The sequence below is a fragment of the Rhinichthys klamathensis genome, unplaced genomic scaffold (genome assembly GCF_029890125.1).
Source record: "Rhinichthys klamathensis goyatoka isolate OS25496 unplaced genomic scaffold, OSU_Roscu_1.1 h1tg000032l_1, whole genome shotgun sequence".
Classification (NCBI taxonomy): domain Eukaryota; kingdom Metazoa; phylum Chordata; class Actinopteri; order Cypriniformes; family Leuciscidae; genus Rhinichthys; species Rhinichthys klamathensis.
The window spans coordinates 2,247,406-2,269,573 of record NW_026606581.1 but is presented as its reverse complement, the minus strand read 5'-3'; the positions used below and the strand labels follow the sequence as shown (position 1 = coordinate 2,269,573).

The following is a 22,168-nucleotide window of genomic DNA, read 5'->3' as shown; positions in this document are numbered from 1 at the left end:
CTTTGAAACTTTTGCGAATAACTTGTTTCGAACCAGCGTGTATCAATGTTTGTAAAAACATTACTTCATACATTTTTGGTAACTTTGTTAATAGTTTGCAGAAATACTAGTATTTAGCAATATGTCCATTTGTATGTAACCTGGCGACAATTCAGAATCTTTCGTGAAATCGTTCGTTAAACGATTCGTACGTCAAGCGTCGACAATATACACCTTTTTTTGTGTCAATTATTCCCAGAACTAACAGTATTTAGGTAAGATTTTAGTAATTTTTGCGTATTCACTATTTTCTGCGTACATCTCTTGTGTAAAATGGTGTAAGTGGTTTTGTTGAACAATTTACACAAACATTACTACATTTTTTAAACTCAAGAATGTTTTTACAGACGATTTACAGAAAAAAAATCCGTTCTGCACGCATTTTTAGGAATAAGGCCATTTGATTCGATGTTTTCTTGGTAAATGTTTCTTAAAAGACGCAAACGATACTCACTACTGGTTTTCATTCCTACAAAATGAGGTTTACAGAATCAAAGCAAAAGAAAAGCGGCACTTGTAAAGCATAGCCTCAAATCCAAACCACTATCGCTATGTTCTTGCATCTCGTGACACAATCCTCGGATTCGTTTCAGGAAAATATATATTTGCTAGGAGTGTCATTCTCTCCTTAGTTGTGGGAGAAAGAGCAAATGGTGTTTGTATGATTAACTGGGAAAATGCTCGTACGTGTAGGCAGAAATACAACATATAGAGATCCCACACATCCATTAACAGGAAGAACTCATGTCCACAGAGCAGCTTACTCTGTTTTCCTCCTTTTGTCTTTAAAAGAGAAATAAAAAATGGCCAAACTCACCCACAGCACTGGGGAAATCTTACAGTAGCATCTCCTACAAAAAAAAAAAAAGCATCTGTAGCAACAGACTTTTTTTTTCTTTCGCCTGATTTTCCCTCTTTTTTCCCTCTACCCATCTCTTTGCTGTGCTCCATAGACAGTCCAGCGTCTCCTCTGTCTCTGGGAAGTGAACGTCCCTCCTCGGCCTCATCTAGGCGCATCAGGTACCGCAGACAGAGAAGCTTTGGTTCAGCGTTAAGTGTTCACACAAGCACTTGTGTCAGAAAATTATCACTCCTAAAATAATTTCTCTCTTTTCCAACAAAAAAGTAGGAATGCAGGAAAACATTGTTTAAAAAAAACAAACAAACAAACAAACCAAAAAAAAAACACCCCAGTTGTCCTAATCCCAAAGATGTACATTTGACTTCACGATTACCTTCAACTTGTGCCTGAACATCCACGAAATCTCACGCTCACACATAAAGATGCTCACCTATCATACCTCTTGATTCACAAAAATATTCTGGAAGAGTCCTCTCCAATTTAACACGCTCACTCTCCTTAATGGTTCGGTTACATAGGTGCGGCTTCCATCTCCTGGTGAGACTTCTGGGTGTCGACGTGTGATTTATATTTTTTTTATTTGCTTGGAGTGAATTATGTGACTATTATAATTGTTATTCTGCATCAGGGTCTCTTCTCTGCCCACTTGGTTTGGTGGCTTTGTCCGTCTCTACAATTTTAAAGTAGGTGTCCATGTGCCGCAAAGGTTTGGCAGCTGAACACGGGCTCAGTCTCTCTCTTTCTCGTTCACTCACTCTCTCTCTCTCTCTCTCTCTCTCCTGTTTCTCACGCGGTCTGGTAGAAGTTGTCAGCTTGCAGGTTGTTGTGTTTCTGCATGCTGTAGTAACCGCTGTATCTTGAGTCGGGATCCGCAATGCGGAGCGTGCGTTGGGAGCTGTCCACTTGGACCTTCGTCCCCTTCTGGCAGTCCACATACACCAGCTGGTTATTGAGACACGTGGTCTATACAGCAGATATGAGAGGACAAAGAACAAAGTGAGTCTTGGACCACAGAGACATGGAACTAAAGGTTGGAATACACTACAGGACTTTTGCCCAGATTTGCAGTCTCAAGCACATGACAGGCGCATGTTTTTGCGCGAGTTTGTTATTTTCTGAACGACTTGAAAGTAGTGTGTGATACTCATTCATGTAGTGTATGTGATATATTCAGATGTTCAAACCCTGAAAATCTGAAAGTCATGTAGTGTATTCCAGCCTTAAGTATTATTGTGGGAATGGAAATAAAGTTAATAAAAAATAAATAAATAATATTTATAATATAATAGAAGTAAATAGTAGTATAATATATAAATAAAAGTAAATAGAAGTATTAAAATATTAAAATGACAAAAGCACATAAAATTACTAAAACTCATCCTTAAATTTCAATAAAATCGTAAAAATATACAAATAAAAGCTCATTTAAAATATACTATAATAGTACATAAATAATACTAAACTAGCACTGCTAAACTAAGGATCTATCTATCATTCTCTCTCTCCATGAAGGCTTGTTCAAACCAAGGACAAAATTATAAAGACAACAAAAAATATATAGTTCTCAAACTCGTTTTCTCAATATTAAAGAATAGCAGAGTTCACAGCACAACTATAACGATAACGGCACAGAGAAACTATATAGTTAGAATCACTTTCAGAATGATTATATCCAGCTGATGAACGATAAAAACATTGACAGCCAATCAGAATCTGTAATGCTTTAATGAGCTCGAGCATTTAAAGTGACAAACAAGCATGCGCTTAGAATAAACAGAATGATATTGTCCGCTGGTGTGGATACTAATATAGTTATCTTTATAGTTATCGTTCTTGGTGTGAACTGGCCTTGGATTAACCTGGTTGTTATTCAATTAATTCAGTTCATTGTTGCATTCAAATTGCAATTCTGCATCCTGTTCAAATTGTGATTTTACCCATGTAGTGAACTGTGATGAATAGCAATGCACCTTATTGGGCGTGCGGTAGCAAGGCATAGGAATCCACTGCTTCCGCTGGTTGACCAACAGCAGGGCGGCGATAGTGAGCATCATCATTAGGATGGGCAATGCCACCCAGGCCCAGTGCAGACCAGCATCCTCGCTGCGCAATGGTGTCTTGCCATCTAGGTAGGGCATCTGCAGACTTCCAAAGTCACCTGAAACAACCCACAATGCAACTGTTGGCATATTTTGCTCCTGACAGCAGTGACTCGTTAAGCATTGACTCACTGGGGTGATGTAGAACAATTCAAAATTCAATCTTGCCATATGAAATGCAAATATGGCTTGATTGTAAAAATAGGAAATGTCAGACGTCTATATCAGCAATTAAGGCAAATGCCAGTCTTGACAGACAGACTCCCACTCACATAAGCCTAACTAAAGAAACGCATGAAAAATCAAGTAGAAATTACAGATTGCTATCAGAGAAAATCAAAAGAAACAAAAAGCCAGCTTTGTGAAACTCTAGACAGTGACGTTTGATTCAAATGACTTCAAAAGCCACAGAATGCTAATGCTAATTCTATAGCACAAGTATATGACATTGTTCAAAGAATGAAATCAGGAGACATCATAATTAGTTATAAACATTGAATCTATAAACTTAACTCTTTCCCCGCATTCTTAAGAAAAAGTGGCCCAGCGCCAGCATTTTTGATAATTTTCACAAAACTTTGATGGCACCCAGAATATTATGTTGTATGAACATACAATATGTAAAATAAAGAACAGAGCATCTGCCTTTAAACAAAAATAAACCATTTTATTATAGCTACATGGATTCTGTTTTATCAACTGTTGAATGTGGGTAAGTTTCATAATGTGTGTCATCATAGTGTTGTGTCATAAATCCCGGAAAGTTCTGTCATGGCGGGAAGAGAGTTCATCTTAAAATTGTAATTTAGTATCTTAAGTAAAACAGCTTAACTACTGAATATCTAAGTAACATTTTAAACAAGATTCTCTTCAAAGCAGATTGAACCAGAATGCTGACTATAGAAGAAGACAGTTTACACTAAAGCTAGCAATAGCACCCCTTGTGGCAACGCTGAGATACGCATTGTAAATTGGATTTTGATAGGTTTTGGTTCACAACATGCCCATTCCATTTAAGTAAATTAAGACTGATTCAAGTCTGTCTGATAAATCAAGTCTTTTTCAGCAATTCACTAAAAGAATTGGCTCATGAGAGTCATTTGCTCATGAATCAGACTACACTGGTTGTGCTGTACGTTTATTTTTGAGCATCGAGCAAAGACAACACAACAAAGATTTACTGTCTATATATAATTTTCTCATACGAACCTCTGAACTGTGGCATTATATCGTTTTCGCTATGAGTCGGCCAGGCTGGTTGATGTCTCTGCTTGTCTCCCCGTTGGTCCGTCTTCTCGATGGGCACGTTTGTGGGAGCGTAGCTCTCTGTAATTAAAAAATCAGAGACATGGGTACACAAAGAATGAAACAAAGAGAGAAGAGTGTGTTACAGGAACACGCACACGCGCACACACAAAAGCACATAATACAAATTGTAACTACATTAAGAGGAGTTGAGAAGTGCCCACTCAGAACAAACAAGATTTGGGTCAGTGTGAAATTGCGGGCCGTGGTCTAATTAAAAGCTCATCTTCAGAGCTGTATCTTCGAGTGGGAAAGCACCAAAGGATGAGTGATTACCCAGAGTGCACACGACACCACTCTCAACCCACTCACTGATCCAGAGCCAAGTGACACAGCAATAAAGAGGGCCGTGATCAATGACATTATCTCCCAAATGCAAAGAGAGCTAATTTAGCCTCTGTCCAGCCTCAACTTAATCAATTCTTTTAAATGATTCATCTCAACGAGTCCGTATTTAGACGAAAGACCCATTCAATTAGAGAGAAGGTTCTAAGTAAACACTGCTTTATGAGAGCCAGAGAGAGAGAGAGAGAGAGAGAGAGAGAGAGAGAGAGAGAGAGTCAGTGAGATTAAAAGAGAGCATTAAAAAAAGAGAGGGAAACGTATGACAGAACTACAGAGAGCAAAACTGCAGGGTACTTGGATAAGAGATTTATTCTAGTCAGTTTAATTTATGGAGGAAAAAACGTGCAAACAATTTGCGAATTAAGCAGCTATTACCTCCAGTAACATGATGTATTGTAGAATGAAAAAGACTATTTAGTGGGAAATAATGTAGGGCAGGGTTCGATTTTATCCATCAGGATTTGATTGAATAGTAAAAAAATATGTTATTGGTTAAAGGGTTAGTTCACCCAAAAATGAAAATTATGCCATTAATGACTCACCCTCATGTCGTCCCAAGCCCGTAAGACCTTGACAACAGAACCGGAAGAGAATACAATGCTGAATAAAGTCGTAGTTTTTGTTATTTTTGGACCAAAATGTATTTTCGATGCTTCAAAACATTCTAACTAACCCACTGATGTCACATGGACTACTTTGATGATGTCTTTATTTCCTTTCTGGACAAGGACAGTCAGGGGCGTGGTAGCGGGGGGAAAAGGGGTACCGAGTACCCAGGGCCCGAGGCAGGGGGGGGGGCCCTTAGAAGTCGCCGAGCTCAAGTCAAAAGTTCGTTGCGGGGGGCCCAGCAAGATGGTTTGTACCCAGGGCCCAAAATTTGGTCCTACAACCCTGAGGACAGTATACCGTACATACATTTTCAATGAAGGGACATAAAGCTCTCGGACTAAATCTAAAATATGTTAAACTGTGTCCCGAAGATGAACGGAGGTCTTACGGGCTTGGGACGACATGAGGGTGAGTCATTAATGACAGAATTTTCATTTTTAGGTGAACTAACCCTTTAAACTTATTTGCTCCGCCCACGTGGAAAATAGAAAAATAGTAACCAAATTGCTTATGGAGCATTGACAGAAGTTGGTCTTGCAGGATGTTTTGAAACCATTCTTTATTCATAGCAGTGTTTTTGGGCAGAATTGTGAGAAAGGTCACAGGACTCATGATAGCGTTCACCTTTCCTTCTATGGTCAATCGATTTTCTAGATGTCCTAAACTTCATCAGAGAAAATAACTGCACTCTACTATCCAATCTTTGTGTGTGCAGAATTTCAGTCTGTCCTGGATGTTTTTCTTGGAGAGAAGTGTCTTCTTTGCTACCCTTCTTGACAGCAGGCCATTGTCCAAAAGTCTTGGCTTCAATGTGCATACAGATACACTCACATGCTGCCAATACTGAGCAGCTCTGCCCTGGTGACAGGATTCCATAGCCAACTCCTCAGGAGAAGACAGTCCTGGCGCTTACTATACACTCTGGGACGTCCTGATACCTTCTTGACTGCAGTTGAACCTGATCCGGGTAAATGGTTCTCTCAGGTGCAATATTCTTTGAGCAACTTCCTTGCATAGGAGGCCATTTTGATGCAAAATGATGATAGCTGGTCTTTCTTTGGAGGTAACCATTGCTAATACAAGAACACAAAGATTGGAAGCACTTCTTCCCTCCTTTTACAGCAAACAGTCTGCTCTTATAATCAAATCAGAATGATTTTACCTGAACAGTACTTGTTCACACTTTCCCATGTGCTGATGACACGATTAGTGAAATTATGTTAGCTGGTCTTTTTGTGAGATGGGCAAAAACAGTGAAATTTGGGCATTTATGATCAAAGCTTTTTGCAATAATTTCAAATGCATCTGATCAATCTGCACAACAATCTAGAAACATAAGCCCCTTTCACTCAGCCATCCTGGTAAATTTCAGCAAAATTACCCGAATGACTTTACCAGTCAATACACAAATATGCTGTTCACACAAGCAATGGCGTTCTGGCTTTTTACCGTTAAGAGACCGTTCACACATCAGCACCAAAATAGCGGTAAATTCTGTGATGTCAGTCATCGGAATTGATCTTTAAACGCTGCACTGTTTTCAACATTCGCCCGCATGAGGAGAAGCGCTTTAGTCTCACTATCTGTTCAATTTGACAACATTTTTTGACGTCTGAGTGACAGGCATAAGGGGATGATCAAACGGCACGCGTTTTAGCTTTTAAAAACACGAGATGCACATAATAGTATCCGGCTGCAGATCCGCAGCGCTGATGAAAGGAAAAGAAGACTGGCCCTGGCTGGGTCTTGAGCGCGACATGCTGAAAAATCTTACAACTTCCCTTACTGGTAAATTGCCAGAACCGATTTACTGGTATTTTTGAAAAGGTCCTGTTTTTTCTTCTTCTTTTTTTTTCCTGTTCACACATGATCTCTTACTGGTAATTTACCAGTAAAGACTGGGCTAATATTAATCCACAACAACTGAACAACTATTGTCACCGACAATACTCTTGGCCACGTCTGTATAGTAGATCTGTAATGTGTTTACCATGCAGATTCACTTTCCCTCAGTCTGTTCTACTCTGATCATCAGATCTAATCTCTATGTGAACACACAGCACATAAGTCCTGACCTGGACACATGGGGCAGCAGCTGCCCTCCACGGTGACCGGCTGATGGCAGGGTAATGCAGGACAGCTGACAGTCGAGCAGAGGGTCTGGCCTTGCAGGCAGTAGCAGTGAGTGCAGCTGTCAATGTCCCATCGCTCCTCATCCATGTACGTCTTCCCGTTGAAATGACACACGGCCCTCGGCGTGGCATCTGGTTAAGAGGTGGGATAAATGCTCGGTCATAACCGTGTCATAAACACCCACATGCGATCAAAAAGCAACTAAACTGGGCTGTCTGATCTTAGGGCAATATGATCTTCAGCTGTGCATACCTAGACAGTATGGGCAACACTGGCCCTTTCTGAGCACAGGCCGGGCGCAGTTGACCGGTGGACACGACTCGGAGAAGCAGCTGATGGCTCCGTCTAGACACACACAACTGGAGCAGACATTAGGCTTCCAGGACTCAGCGGCCAAGAAGATATCACCATCTTCATTCCTGCAGTAGCTGGGCATGCTGTCGTTACTGGGCGTCTGAGGGGTGACTGGGTCATCTGAAGAGAGACATACAAATGGATTTATTTACTAGGCATTTCTTAACCATCATGTGACATATTCTAGAGTGAAATAGAGCGAAACTTTATTTTATCCATTGGGAACTGATTATGAAAAGTGGGCATAAAATGGAGCCAGACCTGTATTCACAGATTTATTCTTGTGCACCGCAAACTCGTTTAACATGCCGTTATTCTCTTAAGTTTGGGGACGGTATGATTTTTTAATCGCTCACCAAGGCTTCAATTATTTGATCAAAAATACAGTAAAACAGGAAAAATTATTATAATTGAAAATAACTGTTTTCTATTTAAATACACATTAAAATGCAGTTTATTTCTGTGATTGCAAAACTGCATTTTCAGAAGTCATTGCTCCAGTCTTCAGTGTCACATGATCCTTCACATTCATTCTAATATGCTGATTTGGTGCTCAAATAAACATTTATTATGATCAATACTGAAAACAGTAATGGTGCTAAATATTTTCATGGAAACCATAATACATTTTTTCAGGATTCTTCGATGAATAGAAAGTTAAAAATAACAGCATTTACTTTTGAAATAGGCATCTTTTGTAACATAAATGTCTTTACTGTCACTTTTTATGAATTGATTGCATCCTTGGTGAATAAAAGTATATATATATATATATAAAATACTTTTATACACACATTTATATAAATAACAACAGTTCTTTTGAAAAAGGCCTTAACACGTTAGTTAAGTTATAACACGGTTTCTCTTCTAACTGAAGCAAGAAATGTCAACATACATTGACTAAAACATAAAAACACATAAATATTCATAGCAACTCAAACAATTCAAGCTCGAAAAATATCTTAATTTCCCCCTTTCATTTAGAAAGCTCAAAATGATTTCAAAAGGAGCAAAAGGAAGTATGCTATAGTTTAGTTGCTGAAACATTTTCTGAAATGCGATCCATTCTATTCCTCTGTCATCCCTTCGGCTCATAGTGTTGATCATGTACTCCAGCGCCCATGCAGTATTCATCATTTCCAAAAAACCCATGCATTATGCACATTCACATTTTGTTAACTTTCCTCTAGTCAAAGGTGTCTCATGCCTCTATGCTCTAAAAGTCCTCACAATGATGAATCTTTTAATAAAAAATGATGCCCTTCATTCTTCTCATACAAGATCCAAATATCACAGCTACTTTGACTTCTCTCTGACCTTGTTTTTGGTAAGTTAGAGCAGGTCTGATGACCTTTTTTAAATGTAAAGGTTTTTGTTGACAGCACACCTGGACAGTGAGGGCAGCAGGAATCCTGCGTTCTGATTGGACTGTGGCAGAGGAGGGGCGGGCACACCTCCGTCTCACAGAGCACACGTCCGCTGTGGCAGGTGCACTGAGTGCAGGAGTCGATGTTCCACGTCTCTCCCTCCACAAAGTACTCTCCACCCGGGGCCAAACACACGGACGCCTCACTCAGCTCTGGCTTATGGGAACTGGACTCTTCTGAGAGAGATAATCAATATTTGAACATGTAAAAGGCATCTTTGAGTATCTATGGAGATTGTCAGTATGTTGCAGTGTTGACTCACCTGGGCAGGTGGGGCAACAGTGGCCGGGTCGGATGGTGGGGTTATCACAGGGGGGCACCGGGCAAGAAATAAGGGCACACATTTCTCTCCCAGCATGGCAGTAACAGTCCCTGCATCCGTCATGCCAGCTCTGCCCATTCTCGTGCCTGCGGCCGTCCATAGACAGGCAGGAGCCCAATTTCACTGCTGGAGCCACAGACGACGAACTCTGATCTGCACAGAGAAACAAATGAATGAACAATAAACACAGCAGCTGCCTTTCTGCCTTCATAGAGCCTAGAAAAACACTGTGGCAGAACCACGATGTCAATTCCAGTCTTACTCCGCAAATCTATGTAAGTTTGTAACAAATTTGTATAATGCCAGCCTATGATCTTCATTGGCTGCGTGCGAACAACATATAGGTTAACCCGCCATCAAACACTGTAGTTCAGTTGGTGTTGTTGACATGCGGAGAAGACTATTTTCGGCGCTGCGAAAGCAAATTGACTTTGCATGTACTGTCAAAGGATGAGGACTTAGGTTCAAATTGGTACAGTAAAACCAACGCCATTATTACGGTTCGTATCACTGTGTATCAAGTGTGGAAGAAGACTCCGGAGCTGAAATTTAGACATGTTTCCGACACTGTAAGCGGTAAAACAGTCACAAAAGACTGGGCCATCTGACCAATCAGAGCAGAGTAAGCTCTCGGAAAAGGAGGAGTCTAGAGAGACTGGATCCTTTATTGAACCGTTTCATACACTGTGAGAAAAGAGGTGATGCTGCAATGTATTTTTTAATCTTTGATGCATGTAAACCTATTGTAGGAGACCTGCAAAACAAAATTAGGAACTTTTAAAATAGCTTTTGTGCAGCAAACAAAACTGGTACTGTGTTGGGTCACCACTTGATGCCCACTGTAAAATCTGGGTTGAGAACTTCTGCTTTGCAGTGAAAGCAGATCATAATTAAAATGCATTTAGAGGAGGTTTTATTTTAGACACAGAGCAGATGTTTGTTTAGAGTCAAGTCTTGATGGATTATTTGGCATATTAATAGTGAAACGGGAAAGCCAGAGGATTCCCTGAATAATTTTTGCATTTATATTCCAGACATTTGACCTCTTCAGTGAAACATTTTCACTGGCAGCTCCACAAACAGCGTGAAATGACAAAATATGCAAGCGATGCTTCACACGCTCCAAACCCCACAGCACAAAACATTCTCAAATCTCATTCTATCTGCCAAGAGCGTCACCTCTCACTGCCTCTCTATAACAGCGGCACGGCTCCAGCCAGGCCCCAGTCAATATCACAGAACCATTTCACATTGATTAAAATCCTGTCTGGGTGATATGAGGAGGATTCACGTTTCAAAAATTCAACGTGAGAGAGATTAAAAAAAGGGTATTTTTCCTCACTCTCTCGTCTCATTAAACGGACCGAGCTTGTGAATATCTCACGTGCCAGCTTCATTATTGAAGATGAATCAAATGAGGACACAAGAGCCGTATGAATAATGGAGGAGTGTGAGTAACTGTGGGCCTGGCTTTTGTACGTACAACAGGTGGCCCTCAAAATAAATGGAAAATATGGGAAAGGGGGATGAGTCATGCTGGAGACCCTGGTCTCTGTGAATACGAGGCCCAGCAGTGCTCTATGTGCACATGGCTCACACTTAAAAATTACAGAAATAACACCTCAGCATATCGATTCAGCTGTATGGGGTCAATGTACTATAGCACTAGATCAGCTCTGGCCATGGAGGGAAAAACATTTTTAAATGGAAAAAAGATTCTTATCCATGTTAGTTGTCTAAATCAAGACAGATTTAGGCATTAAAACAGATTTCTCTTATGCATTAAAGCAATAAGACATTCATGTGTCTGAAAAAATAAAATAATAATAATAATTGCACGGCCTTGAGCGGCTTATTGTGTATGAGAAAAGTCACATAATTATAAATGATATTAAACCGAATAAACAATTTTGAAAGTAATGTAGTTCATTACAGTGTTGTTATGGTTAACAACATCTATAGATTTTTTTCAGCAGCTGGAAAAATAAATAAATTAGATATTAGATATGCAACTCACTGTCATAAAATAAGCTTAAGTTCTATAATTACTAAAACTATAACTGATGTACAAATAAATAAAAGCTAAATAGAAATATAAAACTATTAAAAATGTACTCAAAATTAAACTGAAAACTGAAAATATATATATTTTTAAACGCTAATTCAAAATATTCACTTGCCTGGTTAATTTACTCATTATTGAGTAATTGCTAGCAACGTAACAACTTGGTGCATTAATATAGAATTAAAATGATGTGCATTATAAGCTGTGCATTTATCCTAAAATTACGTCAAATGTGGCCCATCCTCAGATTTAAAGGGTAAGTTCACCCAAAAATGAAAATTATCTCATACTTTACTCTCCCTTAAGACATCCTAGGTGTATATGACATTCTTCTTTCAGTAAAAAACACAATCGGAGTTATATTAAATAAAAAATCCTGGCTCTTCCAAGCTTTATAATGGGAGTGAATAGTAACTTAGATTTTTGAAGCCCCCAAAAAGAGCATCCATTCATCATAAAATGAGGGTGAGTAAACTATGGGACACTTTTCATTTTTGGGTGAACTAACCCTTTAAGATGGGATCTATCATTTTCCTATAAGAACCAAATAACACAGAACCATACTTTGAAATATATATAATACTTTTGCTTACCTCTACACTGACAAATCAGACAGCCCAACTCATCATGCTGGAAGCCCATTGGACAGGCCTTGTCACATGGCAACTCGGGGCATTTCTTACAACGGCAGGTGTCACAACCATGTTTGTTCTTACTGGTAAGAGAACATGAGAACAAGAAAGCTTAAAAGAGAAAAAAGTAATAAAATAATACATAAATAGTATAGTATACAATAGTATACAGTATAATAGTATAGAAATACAACAATAATACTTTTGAAAAACTTTTTTATAAATTATGTATGTGCAAATGATGTAGAAAGTCCAGTCATCTGTATTCTAAGGCCCTTTCACACAGAACATGTTTTTTGCATTCCACTGTCCTACTTTTCCATCAAATTTCTATGTAAACATGCACCAGATGGACATATTTTAACGTTGTGCTCGAGTCTTTTGCGGAAGTTAAAATGAGTTTAACTATTAAAAAATACTTCTCAAGACCTTGTGTTATTTTCCCATTTCACTGCTCGACCTGCATTTGTCAAAGCAAAAAAAGGTTCTGGCTGACAGAGAATTACCCCATTTTTATTTGTGGATTGCTGGATCCACACCACCAGGTGTCAGTGTTGGTTCAGAATGGCTGTTATATTGGCCAGCGCAACATACACAAATATGACTTAGTGCACCTTTAAAATAACTCTTCAAGACATATGGACTTCATAAAGAGTCAGTACACACACTCAGCACACTTTGTCATTGGCACATCAAAGCTTGGTATTATACACCAGGTGCCAAAGACACGGTCCAATGTCATCCATTAACACTGGAACAGAGAGCGAGAAGGAGAGAGAGAGAGTCTTTGTTGACCTTACATGAAGTCCTTCAGCAGATGGCACATTAAAGACGACTAACCAAAACGGCCGATCAAAATACTCCTTGAAGTCCGAGGCACCTTCCTTGGAGAACAAACTCTTGCAGGCGCACTGGCCTGAACCCCAACTGCCCATCTCACACACACACACACACACACACGCTTGTCCCCCATCCCCCTATCTGCTCTTATCAGATGAATAATAGGGCTGAGAAGCAGCCATGTGCAGTGCATATTTGGTTTGGTGATAAGGAGCTATCAGGTATGATGTCAGCAGTGGGGAATATCAATATTCTTTGTGCAAGAGGAGGAAATCTGCGCTAAGCTGCATGCATTATTCAGGACGCGAGCTTGATCCTCAGCCATAACATTAAGGGGGCATAAATAGATATCTAAAATTAGAATCTGAGATGCAAGCATTTGCACTTGTGTGCTCATTCATGACGGCAGAATTGAGGAGGAAAAGAGACAAAGATGGGCCAAGGGCCGAACTCTGATAAATAAAGACTCCTCTTTATTCAACCACGCCTGAGGGAATGAGTCTCAGATAGGAGACTATAGAGGTGCAAGACCAGCTAACACTGCTGCCTTATTCTCTGCACTTGTCATTATGGTCTTTATTATATTTTAAAGGAACAGTACACCTAATAACAAAAATTATTCATTTAACACTTTTTGCCTGTTTTTTATTATAAAGACAATAGAGTGGAGGAAATCATGAGGGAGACGATGGGGGAATGGGTCTCGACGCAGGCCAAATTGGAACCTGCATTTCCCATTTAAACTCCAGAGTGCAACATGTCAGGAGCATGTGTGCTAACCACTACATCACAGCTCCAACATGAGGCGAGATTAGTTGTGCTCAACATCAACTGTGATCAATTGCTAGATAGCTCCGTCCACACTGAAATCTCAGTGGTCCCAAATCTCACTCCTCATAGCTGTATATAGAAATCAAATATGTTGTGGAACATTTTGCTTGCAAAATCTTCTTGGGGGACACTTGTTGTGTTGGATCTGGGGTGCGTTTTCTTGTACAATGACTTAACTCGCTGCTTAATCTCCATAGTATAAGGCATTATTGGAGAAATTAACTAGCTAGTCACGGTAGTAACTCAAGTGCCATTTGTCGTCATTGGTTCAACAATATAAAACTGCTGTTAATAACGCCCGGTGTTTTATCTGTAAATAACGAACATGGCATTATTGCTATTTTTTAGTTTTCTGTTGCTTTACTTTATTTCCAGATCTTTGATTCCATTTAAGATTCCCACTTACGTCATAAGTGGGTCCAGCACATACGCACACTTTTTAAAATGCCACTAATTCTTTTTAAAAACTAAGACGCAGAATGAAATTTGTATGTAAATGGAATGAAAGATATAGACTACTACATGTTAGCTTGCTTATTTTGCTCAAGAGAGTAATCTATTTAAGTCTCCATGTCATACTAAAAAGAAGTTATGCTTCTAACCCCAGGTCAAGAGCTGTAGCTTCAAACACAACTTTGCAAAGCTGTTTGCGAATGTTCAACTATGGTTTCAGGAAACATTGTATTGTTGAACTACAGTATGTTGCTATCATTGGAACTTGTGACCATAAATGACCAGTGATGCTTTTGGCATTACATGGTTGTGTGTAGAAACATGTAACACAATTTTTCTAAACAACATCCTCAAACATTATATACTCTGACACGTCATTGAGTGGTGGTGCTCATACGGGTTTTTGGAGTTTAAATGCGGCTCGCAACAGTTCCCAATCCTTCTCCCTGTTTTTCTCTTCAGTATCATTTGAATAGCAAGCACGAAAAAAACAAACCCCTGACATCAGTCACTGAAAGAAGTGGCACATACTTTTTTGCACTTTTCTCTTCTTTCTCATCTCCATTCGTCACAAGGTGTCTCTTAAACCTGCCGACTGCACAGCTCCACAAAAGTTTTTACAAATTGGCTCAGCGATCTGCTTGCGTAATTGGAGCATTTCTTTGCAGACGTGGAACAGCAGTGTTTATTCGCAGTGGTGTCAAGACATGGTGTTGTGTAGATTAGGTGTTCAGCTTCGCTATCGCAGCTCATCCTTTACGGGGCGCAATCAGAGACGCTGATCTGAGTCGGCTCTAATTAGCTGTCAGCTCCAAACTCGCAGTCGGGCACAAACAAGCAAAGCATAGCGCAGGGGATCATTTTGTCATTCACAATTTCTCCAGACCGTTTTAGGAACAGTGTGGGATTCGCTTCAGTTTGTGACAACTAATGACTGCTGCCTGCCCTGACAGTTTCGAAAATCATTGGGGTAACAATGACATAAAATGAAAGATAACAATGGTCTGGACTTTTATGGAACTGTATTATTACCTCAGTGAAGTGGAGCCTTAGGAAGACGTATTCTTATACTAATCCTTAAAAGCTAAAAAAAAAAAAACCCTAACATGTCATGTAGTCAACATTTTTCAAAATTGCCTTAAAGTGAAACTAACAGTCCCCCAAAACCAATCCGGCTCAAATACAAGTTCTTGTGGTCAAAACAGGAAGAGCTTTATGGCTTTTCATGAAGTTTGAAGACATTTGACCACTGGCTGTACAACTAACAATGAATGTTTAACAGAAACTGCACTTCTTGTTGTTACCTCTGTGCATCAGATTATTGTTTTCTTACATGTAGCCGAATGGGCATTCCTTGGCACAGGCCACAGCTTTGCACTTCTTGTGACGTGGGCGACACTGGCAAAGATCACAGCCGTGAATGTCAGTCTGGAAGCCAAAAGGGCATTTTAGAGTGCAGCTGGCAATTAGACCACTGCACAACTCTTCCCCTGAAGGTTAGAAGAAAAACACAACAGAGACCAATTCATTACAGCTTTAGACATTAATTGCACTTCAGTATACATGCTTTAAGATTGGCACATATGAGAAAGGCAACATACATTAATACAAAATGAAAAATTCAGTGCCCTGTATACACTAAAACACATTACAACATAATATAATATAACATAATATAATATAATAGAATAGAATAGAATAATAGTGCATGGCTGTAAAAGGCTCTCAGCCAATCAGATTCGAGAAACAGAACTTTAATATAATATAATATAATTTTTCCTTCATTATCTTTAACTCATCCATTATTTTATTTTATTTTGTTTTTTATTTTTTTTTATTTTATTTTATGCTTTGAGAAGCACCCAACTATTATATTATATTAATTATTATATTAATTATATTATATTATATCTTGACTTTGTATATAATAATTATATATAAAGTTGGAAAAACTGAAATGAAATGCTGTACACTTACCAAATAATTAAAAAATACTGAAAAAAGAATTGTACTCTATTCTATATAACTATATTTACAGTAAAAATAATGTTTTGTGAATTTGTAAATGTAATTATATATTTATATTCAAGCATATATTCCTTGAAGATAAATAAATTAAAGGGAATTTGAGACACAAATCAGTCAAGTGTGTCCAAACTTTTTACTAGTAATGTATATCTCATAATAGAATATTTATAATCCACAACCAGGTTTGCGGTTCCACCCTAAATCAGCATTATTATCTTTTTCCTCTGACATTTGTCAGACTTAGATTCAGCCAGTCTATCTTAGCATAAAAACAATCCTTTAATCCATCTGCCCTTCAGTGTTTATCCTCATAAACATCTCTGCTAAAGCCAGTCAGTGTCTGGAGAGAAAGCGGCTAAAGCGCGCCTGACAGCGTGTGTAGGGGTGAGGAAGATGAAGCACTTCTCCAGTGACGTCACAGCTCACTTACGTGTCTTGCAGCTGCATGTCCTGCAGCCGCTGGAGTCCAGCCGGAAGCCATACGGGCAGCTCTTGTCCTCCAGCGTGCAGTTGTCCAGTGAGCCGCAGGCAGGGGGCGCCATCGTGATGTAGGTGGGCTCTGGAAAGCAAAAAATTCCCCCAGAGGATGTGAGTCACTCTTGACTAAGTCAGACAGTTAAACAGACAGAGAAAGAATATGGGAATCGTAGGGGCTCAAACGGGACTACGCTTATGAGTCATGGGAGTCAAACACTATTTTACACAGACTTTCTTTTACTTTCAGTTAAAATGATAGTTCACACACATAGTTCAGAACAAAAATCCTGCCATCATTTATCATCCTGCCTCATCCTCATGTTGGCTCGGGGAACACAGAAGGAGAATTTCTGAAGAATATCCTGACAACTTTTTTCAATATAATAAAAACTTATTTTAGTATTATTTATATACTGTTATATTGTATTAAAATAACTTTTAGATTTATATTTTTCATTTTCAGGTTAATTTATTTTATTTCAGTTAGCTGCCAAGGCTTTTTTAAGTTTAAGTTTTTCACCAAATACTGTATTTGCTCTCTCTCTCTCTCTCTCTCTCTCTCTCTCTCTCTCTCTCTCTCTCTCTCTCTCTCTCTCTCTCTCTCTCTCTCTCTCTCTCTCTCTCTCTCTCTCTCTCTCTCTCTCTCTCTCTCTCTCTCTCTCTCTCTCTCTCTCTCTCTCTCTCTCTATATATATATATATAATATTAGCCTATTTTTCAGATTTATATATTTAGGGTCATATTCATCCGCACAGTCACACAGCCGAAGCACAACCAAAACAATGTTCTAGGGGCCAAAAGTTACATAGTGTTCATTTAATAACAACAACAACACTGAGAAAAAAATATTTTGGGTGAACAATCCCTTACTTGGATGTAAAAAACAACAACAAATAGTATCTCTCTTTGCTCACAATGACATCTCAGGCTAATAAATATCCCACTTGGTTATAATTGCTTAGAATGAATCGAATATCAGTTTACAGAGCTGTTTAATATAGAATAGAAAGCATTCTTCCATTTAGGTTATGACACCCCTGACGAGTTTCTATTTGATCTCGATCTTTCCAGTCGAAAGTTTTAATCCATTATGAAAAAGATGGGAAACAATGCAGTCAGATGGATAGACAGAAAGAAATAGAGATGATAGATAAAGTTGTCAAGGTCTAAAATGGATAAAAGCCTTCATGACTACAAATACAGTTGATGGCAGCACTCCAAAAACGAGCCATCACCACTGGAAATTGACTTTTTCACGGTGCGACGAGAATCTATAATTCGCCACTCCAGCAAAACCTGAATGCTTGTAGTACATGCTGAAATTACTGACTGAATTGATTGGTTTGTGCCTGTCAAACAGATCATCCAATCAGCTTCTCTCTTGGCTCTTTTCTGATTTTTCTCCTGAATGCAGCTTTGAATGCAGTGCTGTTCTGCTATAGGAAAACAATTCCATGTTCAAGTATACATGCAAACACGAGTATGCAATTTCATTTTTATTCGAACAACAACAGATGATCCATCTTAAAGGGACAGTTCACACCCAAATAAAAATTCCCAAGTCTTTTACACAAAGACTTTCCAGTGTGTGCTCTTAGGCGGCTCTGTGAAAATTGAAATATTATGGAGACGGGTTGGCCGTGTATTATGCTAATTAGTAACTGCAGGCACGCGCTTCCTCGTGAAGAATAATCGGGAATCATTAGCATTAGAACGAGGATGAGAACGAATGTATAAGCGTGTGCTGCTTGTACGCAATTATTAGTGAAGGAGACCCACTGTGTTTTGTTTATGCTCATTAAGCCGCTCTTTTAAACAGCATGCGGTCTCTGGTGGGCTGACCCTAGACCACACGGCTGCTGGGACACACTGCGCTGGAGAGAGACAGACTTGTGTCAGAATTTGCAAATGAGTCAAGACACGTTCCTCTTGATTAGCTTGAACCGCACATGGAGAAGAGACACATGAGCTGTCAGTGGCCAAAAGAGAGTGCCTTCCTTGCATTCATAATTAGTGCAGTACCTTTCTCAGACCGAATATAAACACAGTTGTCATGGCCTGAATTTTGGGGGTGAATTCGTTATTAGAGCTCAACAGTGTCCTTTTTATTGCATGGAAAAGGGAAGTGTGAATAAGAAACAGTAACACTTTATTTTGATGGTCCCCCAACAGACATTCTACTGACTAGAAGTAACTTTGCAACTACATGTCAACTTATTCTACTAACCCGAAACCTGAACCCTAACCTAACAGTCTACTAATACTCTAATGAGAGTTAGTTGACATAGGGCAAAGTTACTTATAGTTAGTAAAATGTCTAAAGTGGACCATCAAAATAAAGTGTAACCTAAGACACTGTTTTTTTGTTTAATGGAAAAAGGAGAATCAGATGGGTTTGAAATTAAATAAGGGTAAACGACAGAATTTTCATTTCATGGGGAACTATCCCTATACATTCAAAACAGCATTTGTTTGTGGTCATAACAGTGTTTTCCTGCAATGCTTAGAGTTACCAGAGATGTAAGTTGTGGTCTGAATTGAATGAGAAGAAATAAAGACTGCACTGCAAAATAAAGCCAAGACAACACATCTCTCTATTTGTGCATTCACTGGAAACAAACAAAAACAAACATAGAGCATGACTAGTCTAATCTGATTGACCAACAAATGACTCGCACAATAAGACTCGCAAACAAGCAAGTTATTGGATTGAAACAGCCTGACAAATCCTTCATTGAATAAACTCATGTTTGAATAAAAATAAAGCAACGGTTTGATTTGTGAAACTTAAATCAGTATCATTCCTGGCCGACTGGTCATATGATACTGTGTACTGTACACAGCTGCAGCTTTTTGTGTCAAATATTTCATTAAACATTACATTAAATATATACCAATAAATATTTTTTTAAAGAAATGAATACTTGTATTCTGCAAGGATACATTAATTTAATCTAAATCAGAGACAACAAATAAGAAAGACCATGGCAGGTGTCAATTTAAATGTGAGGAGGATGTATATTTTTTTTATATTAAGAATTAAAAAGTATTCTTTAAAAAAGTTGAAATAATGCAAATTGATGACTTTAAGAATATAGTTTCAGTTATGACTTATTTTTTCATGTGATTTAGTCGAGTTAGTTTTATATCAAATACAATGTGTATTATTTGTAAAAAAATATGTAAAAAATATTTATTTTTCTTCAAGGACAAAGGGAGAAACACCTTCTATGTGCCGCTCCCAAATATTAGGGGCTTTCCTTGCCATTAATGCTTGGATAAAACACCTACGTCTCCTTTGATTCAAAATAATGGCTAGTGCGGTGGCTGAGATATATGTGAACCTACCAACATCCATTGCCATGATTTTTGGAATGACTTATCGCAAGAGGGAAAAGAATATGTACTTTTCTCTCCACAATTTGTCTCAAATGTAAGGACATACAGTTATTAAATAAAAAACAAGCTCTCAGCGATAAATAGAAACCTGAAGCGAAAAAACAGCATTCCGTTTTCCCAATTCATTAAAGCACGCTGTTACTGTAACATTTGAAGCCGTGTCGCATTAGTGCTTCGTTTTGTTTCTTCCTATGTGGCTCCACAACAAACAGATCATGCTCATACTCAAAGACTGCTAGAAATAAACAAGTGAAATGTAATGAAGGCACATATTTAAATATATTAAATATGGAATAATACCAGTGCAAAACGCTTCTGGCTGTGGGGTTTGCTATAAAACCTGATGTGCGATCTTTGGGGGTTGAACCCAACCTGACAGCTTTCATTTGCTTAATTACACATGCTGCGTCTGGTACAATAACTTGCTTCTGACAGGGAGAGGGTGTCACCTTGAGGAAATGAGCTCTTCTAACAAATAATAATTAGGAAATAAAAATGCACAGAGTGCAGGGCAGCTGGCAAATGAGCTAAATTAAGCTGTCCTGGGACCAGGGGGATAGAGTCAGGGCTGTGTCCAACAGGGCCCAGAGGACAGAGGCAGGACTGAAGCAGGACATGGACACACACCAGCAGCGGTGGGATGTTTCAGTGCCAAAGGACAACACTGGAGTGGGGTACATCTGTTCACAAAAACGGGCAAACGCACCAGTGCTTGTGTTGGGTATTTACAATATATTCAATGTTAAACAACAGTCAGTTCTGGTCTGATAATTATTCAAATAAAATAAAGATATACTTACTAACTGGCTACATTTAGATTGAAACCTGTTGCTAAATCTTAACAATATGAACTAAGACACTCAATATCAAATGAACTAATCCTACAAGATGGCCACGTTCACATCAGCAGAATACTAGTCCTTAATATGGTTCCTTTCACACACAGGTCAGCTATTTACAGGAGTGACAACCACATTCTATGGAAGCTTGTTTCTGCCACAGAATAACGATAATTGCGATAAACGATCATTTACATCTCGCAATTATTATTTTTTTCTTATTGTGAGATATAAACTTGCAAATGCGTGTTATAAAGTCCGAATCGTGCAACTTACGTATATATAACTTACGTATATAACTACGTATATAACTTACGTATATATATATATAAGTATATATATATTACTTACGTATATATACAATATATAAAATGGCTGGCCCTTCAGTACTATTGTCACTGGAAGCTGTGGAACCTCAACAAACTCGTCTCCATACCGGCGTGATGACTCCGACCTCCAACCAGATGGAACTGGATAAATATAGTGAATGTTCTGATCCAATCTGACTTCTGACCTGTAATGTTGCCTGCATCATAATCATACACAGTTCGTTCGTTGGCCAGAGGAGAACTGGTCCCCGACTGAGCCTGGTTTCTCCCAAGGTTTTTTCCTCCATTCTGTCTCCTGATGGAGTTTGGGTTCCTTGCCACTGTTACCTTGGCTTTTGGCTTGCTTAGTTGGGGACATTTAATATTCAACAATATTATTGATCTGCCTTACTTCAGGTGGACGATGACGCAATTTTCTTCTAGAAACAAACTTGTTGTATTATTTTCATGTTATCACCGTGAAGCTGCTAAAAGGCGCTTTATAAATAAAGGTGACTTGACTGGAATGTGTTGCTCACTTTCCCAAACGACTGCATGTAACATGCCACATGTAAATGAGAGGCGCAGCGAGAGCAGAGTTCTCTAGATCTTGCCAACAGGTATGGCTATTTAAGTCCTCTATCGAGGGAGATATCAGGCATCATTACAGCTTCCTTTTATTTCCCCATTTCCCATCTTTTATTAGGGCCACATATGGCTCTGCTGAATGCACATGGCAATTTCTCTGCTTTATCCGGCAAGATAAAAAAAAGTCATAGAATGGAGTAACAGTCCTATCTT

The 22,168-nt window shown here is 38.8% G+C and overlaps 1 protein-coding gene across 1 annotated transcript in view; it reads right to left on the bottom strand.

The window, feature by feature from the left end:
* Positions 1 to 726: 726 nt before the first annotated feature.
* crim1 (cysteine rich transmembrane BMP regulator 1 (chordin-like)) overlaps positions 727 to 22,168 on the bottom strand; it is a 115,979-nt gene continuing 94,537 nt past the window's right edge. The window contains exons 8-17 of the mRNA XM_056245542.1: positions 16,775 to 16,903; positions 15,650 to 15,806; positions 12,154 to 12,275; positions 9,436 to 9,648; positions 9,134 to 9,349; positions 7,645 to 7,866; positions 7,335 to 7,523; positions 4,210 to 4,326; positions 2,872 to 3,059; positions 727 to 1,864 (exon numbers count right to left, since the gene is read on the bottom strand). Coding sequence (XP_056101517.1) covers positions 1,688 to 1,864; positions 2,872 to 3,059; positions 4,210 to 4,326; positions 7,335 to 7,523; positions 7,645 to 7,866; positions 9,134 to 9,349; positions 9,436 to 9,648; positions 12,154 to 12,275; positions 15,650 to 15,806; positions 16,775 to 16,903 — 1,730 coding nt within the window. The 3' untranslated portion in view covers positions 727 to 1,687. The remainder of the gene's footprint in view (positions 1,865 to 2,871; positions 3,060 to 4,209; positions 4,327 to 7,334; positions 7,524 to 7,644; positions 7,867 to 9,133; positions 9,350 to 9,435; positions 9,649 to 12,153; positions 12,276 to 15,649; positions 15,807 to 16,774; positions 16,904 to 22,168) is intronic.